Here is a 13,195-nt window from a genome sequence, read left to right as displayed (position 1 = left end):
AGCGCCTCTCTTCTTAGTTACCATGTCCTTTAGAAACTTGGCATAGGCAGGCATTTCCTCAATCGCTTCACGGAAAGGGATGTTAACATGTAGTTGCTTTAACATAGATAAGAAGAATTGGTACTGTACCTCTTCATTTTTCTTCTTTCTTAACCTCTGAGGGAAAGGTAGTAACTGGACTTTCACAGTTCCTGTTTCATTCAAATTTGAGGTTGACACAACCTCATGTTCCACTGTTTCATTATCTCTTTCTTCTTCTTGCATTACCGCAATCTCGGGCTCAGTTGTGATGGAAGTTGTTCTACTCTGATCCTTCTTTTCTCCCTTTACAGTCTTTCCACTGCGCAATGTCACAACCTGACATTGCTCCTTACCTGATCCCCCTGGGTTGCGTGAAAGCTCGATTGAACTTGACAATACCCCTTGCGGTCTACTTTTTAGCTCATTTTCAATTCCAGGTTGCGGATGGATGTAGCCTGACTTTGAAGCACTGTCTCGTTTTTCTCTATATATTGCTTCAATAGGCTCTCTAGAGAAGAAGATTGTGTTGGTCGTTGTGAGCTACTTGCTTGGTTGCTCTGTTGACTGTTGTTGCTTTGGAAGAATCCTGATGGCCCTTCTTTTTGCGCCATAGATTGAAAATTTTGTTGATTCTTCCAAGAAAAATTGGGGTGGTTTCTCCACCCGGGATTGTAAGTATTTGAAAAGGGATTATTCTTTACAAAATATACAGACTGTGGATTTTGCGGGCAATCTTCCATCGCATGCCCATCACCGCAAGTCGCACATCTTGGGGTGTTTTGACTTATTGCGTTAATTTGCCCACCTTGCGGTGTTGGGCTACTGATCACCATTCCTTGAATCAAATTCATCATTACGGTCATTTGGTTTTGTAACGAAACAATGGCACTGTTATTTGCATCAGAATCTTTGAGTCTCAATCTCTAGTCATTCTCCCTCCAATCTTCATGGTTCTTAGAGATGCGATCTAGAATATTCTTCGCCTCCTCGTAAGTTTTAGCAAGAAGACCACTAGCGGCTACTGCATTAGCAGCGGTCTACGAAGCAGGATTCAAACCGTGATAGAAAATTTCCATTTGAAGGCAGTCTGGTAGCCCATTATGCAAACGATCTCGGACCAACCTTTTAAACCTCGCCCAAGCATGATTGAGCGATTCGTCCATATCTTGTTCAAAATTAATAATAAGCTTTCTTCATCTTGCGTTCTCGGTAGGTGGAAAATACTTTTTCATGAATTTCTCCACTACCTACTCCCAAGAAGTAATCTCTCCTGATTCGAGCGAATAAGCCCATTTTCTAGCCTGATCACAGAGAGAAAATGGGAACAACGTTAGTCGAACTTCTTCAGCAGAGATGTTCGGGAACACAAAAGTATTGTAGATTTCAATAAAACTTCGGAGATGGGCCTGCGGATCCTCGCCACGCCTTCCTTCGAATTGACCTGCAGTCTGGATCATCTGCAGCATCACCAGTTTCATCTCGAATCTGTTTTCGTCGAGAGAACACCTTATGATTCCCTGAGAGAAATCATAGAGGTTTGGCGATGCATAGTCCCTAATGAGCCTATTGCGATCGTTTGCCAACAGAATCGGATTTGCCATGACATTATTATCATTTGGTGCTCCACCTCCAGGCTATTCTGCCATCTCTTCTTTGTCGGATTATGGTTGCTATTGACAGTCTCTTAGTCTCCTTATAAATGTTCTCTCAATCTCCGAGTCGTAGTTCGCCAAAGATTGAGAGTTCTGCAAAGAATTCACAAAAATTACCGTTAACAACTATTTTGCCGAAGTCCCCCGGCAACGACGCCAAAAACTTGATGCGTTATTTTATTGAATGTAATTATGGATGATATGAATTGATGGATTTCATTGTGCATTCAAGTTTCCCCAGCGGAATTCAAGTGTAAATTCCTCCAAGTTTCCTGGTAAGTCCAGGGTCGAACACGGGACTTGTGAAAATAGTTGCGTTGGTGATTTTTATGAAAACTTGCGGTAACCAGTTAAATAAATAAATCGTTGGGTTTGTTGTTTGTGTTGATGAAAATAAATAACGAATGTGGCAAAGTTTGAAAAGAGTTGGTAAACGGGGAAATACGATGAATATGCGGTGAACGGGTTGAGAAAAGTTTCGGCTAACACTCCCTAGAATGCATCCATGCTTTGCGATCATGCAACATGCATACAATAGTAAACCACCTCTCGGCGTGAATGCTACGATTTCTAAAGCTAGAACGCATGCGATAAATATGTGATAAGTCTACAGGGTTTACACATAAACTTCTATCTCTATTTATGCGATGACAACATGACATTCACACAATATGCGACTATATAATATCACTCTCATTCCTACGATGCATGCGATGTAAGTTGACAAATAGAGCCTATCTCTAAGTCCCTATCTCTTGTTTATGCAAACCTAATCTTGCTCTCTCGAGTTCAAATTCTAACCTAGCTCTCTCGAGTCATTAGGTTCTTTCTTTAGATTCTTTCTCGAGTAACTCTAAAGGGTATTTTGCACAGCATACAATAAGACAATCGCAAGCGATGAACTTCCTAGGTCATGTTAGCTTAGTTCTTCTCAACCCATTCAACTAGTTTAGCTACTCGTGCGTATTAAAAGATTAAGCAGATGTAGAAATAGAACTTCCATTGAATAGATATGAGATGAAGTACAAAATAACAATGCAAGTATAGTAAAGCGTCTGGTAGAAATTTCTTGCTGCCAGGCGTTTACACCGTTTCTACTCGTGCTCTAAAGATATTCTCGCTCTCGCGAGAGTCGGCTTGCTCTCTACTCTTACGCCCTAAGGTTCTCTCTCGAGCTGCCCTAAGCGATCTCTGGCATCACCACTCTTCTCTTACTCCGCCGTAAAATGGAAAAGAAAACTATGAACAGAGCACTGATGAATTCATTAACTGATCGCCCCTTTTCTGAAGATTGCACTTGGTATTTATAGGGCATCAAAGGTGAAAGGCGGCTTCTCTCTCCCGGTTGTACAGATGAGACTTCTTTAATTCCTGATTGATGCGCCGGATGATTGTTAACAATAAAACTGATGTACTTTGTGACCATTATCAGCTGTCAACTTAATTTGGATCCGACTTCATCAACTTTCTGTCCCATCGCTTTTAATTATCCTATCACCCAGATGCGCCCACCATGTTGCACTGGCCAAGTTGCAGTGATTCTTCTTGGGCGAATGTTTGAGAGCATGACCAACTTAAAGTCTTGCGGTGAAGTTGCGCTCGACCAATGTATTCCTATGATCGCAATCTCTACATTGTGTTAACGCATATTCTGCACAAAAATGTAAAGATCAACTACTTTAATGCGTTGGACGCATGCGATCGCAATATTATAGAATTTATGCTTAATGGACGCAATTTAACATATTTCATCAATGCAATCCAACATTGTTTAAGAACTTAGCACTATGATAACGTGTATTTCTGCCTGTTATCACTGCCCTAGGCCAGAAGAGGAAAGCTGAGCAGAATGTTCTGGGACCTCCGCAGAAGGTTCAAAGTACAGACAGGTCGCTAGGGCACGCCCTACAATAAGCTACTGCTTCAAAAGGAGCTTGAAGGGAAAGACCGGTGTGCAAGTTGTACAAGAAGCATCATTGGGGACGTTGTCTGATTGGCACGAGGATTTGTTTTAGATGTAAGCAAGTAAGGCATATGGCGAACCAATGACCTAGTACTGGTTCTGGAAGTGCAGGGGGTCAGCCTCCAAGTTCACATCAGGGTAGTTCAATCCGATAGCAGTAGCAGGGTCAGATCTATGCCACCAGTCGTTGGGAAACTAAGCATTTGGGACGAGTAGTGATAGGTACACTCCCAATCTTGGGGCACTATACCTTGGCATTATTTGACTCTAGCTCGTCTCACTCTTTCATTTCATTGTTGTTCGTAAAACATGTTATGCTAGTTTTAGAACTCTTGGGTTATGTTTTATCAATATCTACACTGTCGGGAGAAATTATGATAGCAAGTGAAAAGATATAAGCGTGTCAGTTAGAAATAGTGAATCGCACCGTTGATGTGACTCTAATAGTGTTAGAATGCGTGACTTTGACGTGATTCTGGGCATGGATTGGTTGGCTATCAACCATGCTAGCATAGACTGTTCTCGTGAGGAGGTGATTTCTAACCCCCCTAGGGAAACCAGTTTCAAGTTCAAGGGGTCGAAACGGTAGTTTTGCCCAAGGTGATTTTAGCTGTAATGGCCAAGAGGTTGATTAACCAAGGTGTCTGGAGTATCTTGGCTAGCGTAGTTAACACAAGAGAAACCGAGATTGCTCTAACCTCTGAGCCAGTTGTGAGATATTAACCTGATGTGTTTCCAGAAGAACTTCCAAGGTTGCCTCCACCAAGGGAGATTGATTTTGCGATCGAGCTGACTATTCCCATATCCCAAGAACTTCATACAAAAGGCTTCGTGAAATATGAAAAGAACTGAAGGTTCCAGCTGCAGGAACTACTTGATAAAAGGTTCATAGCGACCCAGTGTTTTCTTCCGTTGGTGAGCACTAAAGTGTGTTTTTATGAAGAAAAAGTGGATCATTACGCTTATGCATAGACTACAGAGAGTTGAATAAGGTGACCATCAAGAACAAGTACCCGCTTCCTAGGATTGATGACCTGTTTGACCAGCTACAGGGTGCTACCGTATTTTCCAAGATTAACCTACGATCAGGTTACTACCAACTGAGGATAAGGGATAGTGATATCTCGAAGACTGCGTTTTGATCCAAATACGGAGTTCATTCTTTTGGTCTGACCAATGCTCCAGCGTTATTCATGGTTTGATGAACGTGGTGTTCAGGGATTTCCTGGACACATTTGTAATTGTTTTCATTGATGACTTCTTGGTCTATTCCAAGACAGAGGCAGAACACGAGGAACATCTTCATAAAGTCCTAGGAACATTGAGGGAAAACAAACTGTATGCAAAGTTTTCTAAGTGTGAGTTCTGGCTATGCAAGGTCCTTTCTTGGGCACGTGGTGTCGAAGGATGGGGTTTCAATGGTTGTAGCGAGCTTGCTATCTTTTGCTTTGGGGCCTTCACTTGTTGACAGCCATTGGATGTGCCAGAATGGAAGTAGGAGAGCATGTCCATGGATTTCATTACGGGTTTGCCCAGGTCAGTGAAAGGCTTCTTAACGATTTGGGTGGTGATAGACAGGCTCACCAAAGTGGCACATTTTTTTCCAGGGAATCTCACGTACGCGGTGAGTAAGTGGGCTCAGCTATACATAAAGGAGATAGTAAGATTGCATAGTGTGCCAGTGTCAATTATGTCCGACAGGGACCCTGGTTTCACCTCCAGTTTTTGGAAGAGCCTTCAGGCAGCCTTAGGGACACGATTAAACTTCATACAGCCTTCCACCCCCAGACGAATGGGCAAACAGAATGCTTGAAACAGACGTTGGAGGACATGTTGTGCGCTTGTGTGTTGGAATTCTCAGGGAGTTGGGACTCCCACTTGCATTTGGCAGAGTTTGCTTATAATAATAGCTATCAGGCTACCATTAGCATGTCACCATTTGAAGCTCTTTACGGTAGAGGTTGTAGGTCTCCTGTTTGTTGGGGTGAAGTTGAGGAGAGAAAACTTATGGGAACTGAGTTAGGGAAGTTGACAAATGAAGCCATGCAGAAGATTTGGGCTCGAATGCTAGCAACGCAAAGCAGATAAAAAAGTTACGTTGATGTTAGGCGTAAAGATCTTGAGTTCAAGGCAAGTGAAAAAGTGTTCCTAAAAGTGGCGCCATTGAAGGGTGTCCTGATATTTTGGAAAGAAGGGTAAGCTAAGTCTGCATTTTGTAGGGCCATTCGAGATCTTGGAGCAAGACAGCCCTATGGCTTACCATTTGGCTTTGTCATCGTCCCTTTCCGTGGTCCATAATGTTTTTCATGTCTCCATGCTGAGGAAGTATTTAATGGACCCGTCTCATGTGGTGGACTTTGAGCCCTTGCAGCTGAATGGAAACTTAAGTTACGAAGAGAAGCCTGCGCAGGTTGTGGCCAGGGAGTTGAAAGTTTTGCGCAACAGGGAGGTGCCACTAGTGAAGGTTCTGTGGTAGAACCATTAGTTTGAGGAAGAAACTTGGGAACGAGAAGATGAGATGAGAGCGCGATATCCAGAGCTCTTCCAGGATTAGAACTTTCGAGGACGAAAGTTTGTTAAGGAGGGAAGAGTGTGACGTCCCAAAAATTGTAAGGTAAAATTCGTTTTGTTCCTTTTTATTTTTAGGTTTGAAAGTACGTGATAAGTGGTTTGGGGTTTTGGACTTGAGTTAATTCTTTTGGATTTTACCTTGTTGGGGGTGGTTATTTAATTAAATGAGGGAATTAGAGGGGTTAAATATATATATATATATAAGTTATATGTATATTTCTTTAAGGAAAAGGGAGGAGATAGGGTTTAGTGGGGGTACAATTGGTTATAAATGAAGGATTTAAGTGGTCTCGGTTTGTGTGCAGAGAAAAGAAAAAAATAAATTTTAAAAATTTTCCTTTCTTCTTCCTCTCAGCCCCACATGCAAGACACCTCCCCCCCCCCCCCTAATTATTTTGTTCAACCAGCCGTACGTAAGTTTGTCGTTCGTTAGCCATCTGGTCGCTCATTCCTTAGCCCATGTCGCTCATACGCTTGAACCTCCACTTTTTAGCCAGCCGCATCGTGCGCCGACGCTTTCCCTAGCTGAGTTTTTCAATTTTCCATTCCCATTCTTGTCGTCTGCTAGTCGCCGACCTTTCTCATTTGCAGAAAACTTGGAATTTTTTGTGAGATTTTAAGTTCTTTTGGTTTTTAGTTAATGGGTTTTGAAATGCCTATTGAATTTTGGTCTGATTTAAGTAATACTCATGATGCATTTTTGCTCAATTCGGTGGTTTCAAGACATTTTTCGGTATTGTCCAGCAGTAATCAAAGATCACTTTTGGTCCTTTGTGGTAAGCTATAAATGGTTGTTCTGGTTAATTATTGTTTTCCCAATTGATTTAGTGAATATTTATTGTTAATTGGATTTTTAGAATTGAGTTTTGAAAACCTTCAGTTTGACCTTATGAACTGGATTGGATTCTGTACTTGAAGCTCCAGGCGGTACTTCTGGTTAAGTCGACATTTGGGTAAGTGGTTTGGAGATTTTTGGTTGTGCATTTGGGTGAATTAGGTTGTGTTTATAAAGGATTGACATTAAATTGGTTTTTCTAGGGCGATTCAAGCATTTGACTCAAGTTGAAGAGGGATTTGATTGATAGTTGGAAATTTGTTTGCTAATTGTTTCGACATAATTCGGGTAAGTGATTTACTATTGATTCACCCTCGAACCCAAGCATGTATTACATAATAGTCCCTACGTTAGTATGAGATATTCTTTGTAGCTTTGTTAGTCAGTTGAAATTTTTGGTAACTTATGCTTATTTCGTGGAATTGTTTGATGTTATGTGTTGTAACAGTGTTTGAATATGGATATTGTGGAAACTGTTATGTTGACCTTAGCATGATTTAAGACCTCAATTGTATGCTTGTGACTTTATGAGATTGCAGTGACTGTTAACATTTCTATTGGGCTATGCACATCGTATGTTGTGAGCCTTCGGGCCCACACCGTATGCTTATGTACGGTGTCCCCTTGGGACCACCACTTATATTTATGATTGTACCCTCCGGGGTCACTACCTTCGGGTTCGCCTCTTATGCCTATGCCTATGCCGATGCCTACGATGCCCTTGTGCACTTGTGTCTCAATGGGAAGGCTAACAGATCACTGAGTGGGCTAGTAGTAGGTTGTTTACTGAGTATACTTTTATACTCATCTTTTTTTTTTTCCTTTCATGTGTTTCAGGTAAAGGTAGAGATAGATCGGAAAATGACAAAAGAGATCTGTGACCTGGCCATTTGGACGAATTACTACTTCCGCACTTAGGTTTCATGTACTAGTGTCTGGTTTAGGAGACAGGCATTTTAAAATCTTATGAAATATTCCTTGATTTCACTTATTGATTTATTTCATTGTTATTTATTTTAAAGTTGGGTTAGGGGTATCCTGAACGGTATTTTCAGGATTTCTCTTCTTTATTTATTGTAACTTTATTTAATGAAATAAAAACTTTATCTCTTTTGTTTAATTATTCTTCGAGAAATGTATTGTCAAGCCCATACATGCATAGAGTAACATCCTAGAAACATACTAGAAATTTGGGTCGTTACAGATCGACTTACTGATTATGGTTATAAAGTGGACATAATATATCTACAGTGAGGGGAGTTCAACTATGGACTATAGTGGAATGTCCCATTAATTAACGAATGAGGGTTAGATCGGTTTAATGAGTTTAGCCGATTAATCTCGAATCGTTGGAGCCCATGATTTGTAGGTCCGCAAGGTCCCCTAATAGCTCGTAAATAGTTAAGCTTTAGAGTAGCTTGAGAAATTAATTTGAAACGTTCAAATTAAAATTAAATGGATTAGGAGAATATATATTTAAATATGATTTAAATATATGAAGATGGTTGTTGCAAAAATAATTAAATATTTGATATTAAATAATTAATATTTTTTAAATTAATTTTAGAAAATTAAATTTTCAGTTTTGAGATCAAAATTGAATTTTTGAAATTGGTTTTGATTTTAAAGAAAATTTGGAAAATTGGAAAACATGCACAAAATGGTTTTTCATGGTTTTCCATTATCATTTTATTTATGCTCACACAAATAGCCACTTCCTCTTCTTCATTGAACTCCAAGCATGAGCTGTAAGCCATGCACATTTATTCTTTACATGTTCATCTGCAATAAATAAAGAAGAATGGTGTGATTTGGAGGCATACCTTCTACATAAATTTTGAGAGAAAATTTCAGCTGAAGAAGAGTTCTTCAAAACTGAGTGTTGTGAGCTTCTCCTTCGGTTTTACGTTGCTCCAAGAGGATAGTGGAGAAGATATTGAGGTGGTTCACGGTGATCTTTGGAGAAGACTACTGTTGTTTGATCAAGATCTTGAAGAGTTCTACAAAGGTATGATCTAAAACTCTCTTATTTAGATGAGCATGCTTTAGTTTCTGCCAAAATTAGTGAATTTGAATGCTTATGAATCCTTAATACATTCACTGCTTGTTATTATACTCTAACAACATGCACATGTTTATCCTAAGGTGGGTATTTTTTAATCTATATGACATACAATATGTAATATGAATTCAAAAAATAATTTAAAACACCCATCCAATGCATAGTTAAATTAAACACTAATTTTTGCACCCTAATGAACTATTATATTAATTTATTTAATTAAAAATTAATTAAAATTACAATAGGAAATTAGGTTAAATTTGCAGCTGAAGATGCCTTGTGTGTGCCGCCTATGCTCTGTCTATACTCGGAGCGTTGCAACGTGGCAACCGCAACGCACCGCCTCTGCCTTTCAGCGTTGTAACATTGCGATAGCAGCTTGCAATGCCAATCGGCAAAACACTCATGTTCTGCACGTTTTTCAGCTTCGAACTTGCCCCGAACATCTCAGTTTCTTCCTGATCTCTTAAGCAACCATTGCTTTATCGATTGAAGCAGACTTACAAACTCGAAGCAAGAAATGAATTGCCCAAAAAATACAACAGGCCTTTACAATTTAATCAAATTAAAAAGTAATATAGTGCCAAAATAAAAAACATTCAATTTTGTAAACCAACATTCAAATATTCCATAATGCAGAATATGAAACTCACCTCTAAACGATTTTGTTTAGAAAAATACAAAGAATGAAGATGCAAAGAATTGACTCTGATACCAATTGAAAGGGGGATTGAATCCCACAGCGGAAGGGTTTTGTTAGAATGTCTTGCATCCCGCAATCCGATTTTTACATAAACATAATCATTGAATTAAAATAGAATATAAACATGTAAATTAGTATGCATTAGGGAAAAGATTAGAACGATTCTACCTTTGTAGATTCCTAAGTGCCACGAACAATCTTCTCCTAGTTCTGATGAATGGATCTCCAACGATCTTGATCACGAACAATTTCTTGAACAATCTCGAACAATACCAAGAGAGTAACCTCATTATTTTCTGAGATTCTAATAGAAGGATAAGTGGTATCCAACTATTGGGAGAGGGATAGGGGAAAAGAGTTTTGGAGAATAGAAAGGATTTTCTTTATGACTTAGAGAAAAATTGGATTTTCTTTATGACTTAGAGAAAAATTATGTACAATAATACTATGGTATTGTGTATTGTGTTATGTGTTTTAGCGTATCCCCAAAGGGTCATAAGAAGGTCTTTATATAGAGATGATTTTCCTAATATTTTTCTTTCTATAATTAATTAAATAATATTTATTTATTTAATTAACCCATTTAATTAAATAACACTTATTTAATTAATTAGCTCAATTAAATAACACTTATGTAATTTTAATTTGCATAATAATTAAATAAATATTTACATATTAAACCCAATTTAGTATATATATTTAATTATCATATACATCCCACGTATATGAGTAAAACCTCTGTATTAATTAATTCTTTGTGAATCTAAATCACTTGAATTAATTAATTTGAATGTTATTCAAATATTACTTTCCAATTCAATTATAAATCATATCCTAGTATGCCAAACATGACAAAGCCTAATGCCAAACATTAAAAGAACACAACATATAAGCAGAAGATTGAGCTTTATTCATATCAAGGTTTAATTTGAACATCCCATCAGTTGCATATCTCTTCCCTACGAAGACATTATTTTTAGTGAGAGTATATAAGTCAGCCCCTATGGTCTGAGTAAAGCCAACCTTGTTGAGAAGATAGCTCGAGACCTATTCTTCCTTATTTTCGAAGTGTGCAAAACTTCCTTCAAAATGACATTCTTTCCAGAGGTAAACTTCAGCTCTACCTCACCGATTCCAGCAACTATTGTTGAGTGGTGATCTCCAACAATATATTTCTATCCTTAGTTTCAGAATATGATTTAAATAAACCAAGATCATGACAAACATGATGTGTAGTGCCAGTGTCTAGACACCACCCCTCAGAACCCTCGATCAAATTTACTTTTGTGATCATGGCAACTAATTCTTCTTCAGTCAGGTTCATCTATGTAATAGGACGACGTCTGTTTCTACAGTTCCTGGCCATATGGCCAGGCTTGTTATAGTTAAAGCAAAGAAATTGTACCATTTCTCCTGAGGGGAGTTTTGATTCTTTTGACTCTTTCAGTTGTTGGATCCATGATTCTGAACTTTCATCTTGTTTCCCTTTGGCTTTAGTCTAGGTTTCAAAACAACAGAGGTGGATTTCTTAGTACGATGTTTACCTCCGTCCTTTGGCTCTGCTATCAGGCTTCCTCCTCAAACCTCAGGTGTATATCATACTTTCCAAGGAAAATTCCTTGATTTTATGCCCTAGTGTATTTTTAAAATCCTTCCACATAGGGGATAACTTATCAATAATATCAACAACTTGAAATTGCTCAGTTAGAGGCATATCTTTACTAATGATTTCATGAGCAATCTTCTTCCATTCATGGGATTAAGCCTCCACAGATTTCTCGTCCATCAATTGGAACTTCAAATAACGGCTGATAACATACTTTTTGAACCCCCAAACTTCTTTTTCTTGGTCATTATGTTGTAATAGTTATATAGATCATTAATCAAACCATTTATTATAATTTTTTTGTAGAGGAAATTATTTTCTTCTCAAACATTAGCATCTTTGATCTGTTCTTCGGTTGGATCTCTTTATTGGACAATTGGCTTCTCTGTGATGCATGCATCATCAACTTTATTCATAGTGAGGAAGAACAACATATTTTGCTTCCAACATTTGAAGTGTGCCCCTTCGAATAGGAAAGGGCGGTTGAAATTAGTGGGCAGATGTCATTCTGTGTTGATACGACCATCACGAACAACGACAAATCGTAACATTTTAAGATTGTTAGAATTGCTACCCGACAAAAAGTGACAAGAACAGAAACTCAAAAATTAGCAGCAACAAACATAATATGTAAAACAAAAATTTGTGAAAGGCTGAGTCGTAGATCACACTCTCCTTTAGACATTTCACGGCTCTACCCTTTGTGCAAGAAATTTGGGAAGAATGCCATGCCATCCTCAAGATAAAATAGCCGAAATTGAACCTGTCTCGATCAAAACTGCACTAAAAATCGATAAAAAATGCTCACACCCTTCTAGATTGTGCTTGAAATACATAGGAAAAAACATGCAGTTGAGAAAGAAAATACAGAAGAACTGTCACACTTCTTCTCGAGTCGATCCCTCAAACTCGGAAGGAGAGGTGAGGACTACAGATATAGGAACTTCTATTGCCTATGATTTTATTTTTATATGTTTCATTTTAAAATATAAAAACATAACCGTGCTAACTCAATTGAGAATGTTTGTTCAATACATTAACGTTTATCCATTTATACACTTTAATACCACCATGCGTCTGAATCCTCCTGATACCGTTATCAAGACAGAATGATTTCTGCAATCATTCCGATGACTGATCCTAATCCATAATGCCCTTTTTCTGATACTTAGGGGGATTTAGAAAAACATTTGAAAATCATGCGAGAATGCTCAGTGAGTGGTAAGTTCTAACTAAATAATATCCACTTTTTAGAATAGTTTTGGGAAAGCAATAGCACAACATGAACCATCATCCAATCACATATACATACAGACAATTTATGAAACCAAGTTGACATGGTCACGAAATCCAACAATACATAATAAATCCTCCCATAGCCTGGTTTGAGGAAACAATTTCCAATACCCCAAATAACCCGTCGAATGTGCACATGTCAACAATTTCTGCTAGAAATACTAGTGTACGTGGATAACCCTAGCCAGATATATTGATAGTTTCAGTCCAACGCCCACAAGATATGCTAATTACATCCGAGTACAATTTCCAGTTTCCAGACAAACCAATTAGAACAAAACATCCAAGCCAAGACCCACAGAGTAAATAATCATCTAACAAAAGAACAGTAATTATAATCTAAGAAATATATATTTTCAAATTATGCCAATATTTACCAGACAGGTATAAATATATAATACATCCAGCCATTAAAAATATAAACCACTCACCGTTTCTCCTTATCGATTTTTTAGAAAATTCTTTAACCAGCTTCTTGTCCTGTTC

At 38.3% G+C, this 13,195-nt stretch overlaps 1 protein-coding gene across 1 annotated transcript; it reads left to right on the top strand.

Moving 5' to 3' along the window:
* Positions 1-4,090: 4,090 nt before the first annotated feature.
* Positions 4,091-5,724, top strand: LOC120078864. Its single transcript, XM_039033147.1, has 5 exons — positions 4,091-4,221; positions 4,580-4,771; positions 4,855-4,994; positions 5,108-5,253; positions 5,338-5,724. The coding sequence occupies exons 1-5, from the start codon at positions 4,091-4,093 to the stop codon at positions 5,722-5,724; spliced, it is 996 nt and encodes a 331-aa protein (XP_038889075.1).
* The last annotated feature ends 7,471 nt before the right edge of the window (positions 5,725-13,195 follow it).

The sequence above is a fragment of the Benincasa hispida genome, chromosome 1 (assembly GCF_009727055.1).
Source record: "Benincasa hispida cultivar B227 chromosome 1, ASM972705v1, whole genome shotgun sequence".
Lineage (NCBI taxonomy): Eukaryota > Viridiplantae > Streptophyta > Magnoliopsida > Cucurbitales > Cucurbitaceae > Benincasa > Benincasa hispida.
Note: the sequence above shows the minus strand (reverse complement) of the source record. Positions and strands in the feature narration are given on the sequence as shown.

Coding starts and splice junctions, on each gene's coding strand:
- LOC120078864 (XM_039033147.1), top strand. CDS start 4,091: ATGCGTGACTTTGACGTGATTCTGGGCATGGATTGGTTGGCTATCAAC. Junction 4,995..5,107: donor GTATGCAAAGTTTTCTAAGT/GTGAGTTCTGGC, acceptor ACTTGTTGACAG/CCATTGGATGTGCCAGAATG. Junction 5,254..5,337: donor TTTTTTCCAGGGAATCTCAC/GTACGCGGTGAG, acceptor TATGTCCGACAG/GGACCCTGGTTTCACCTCCA.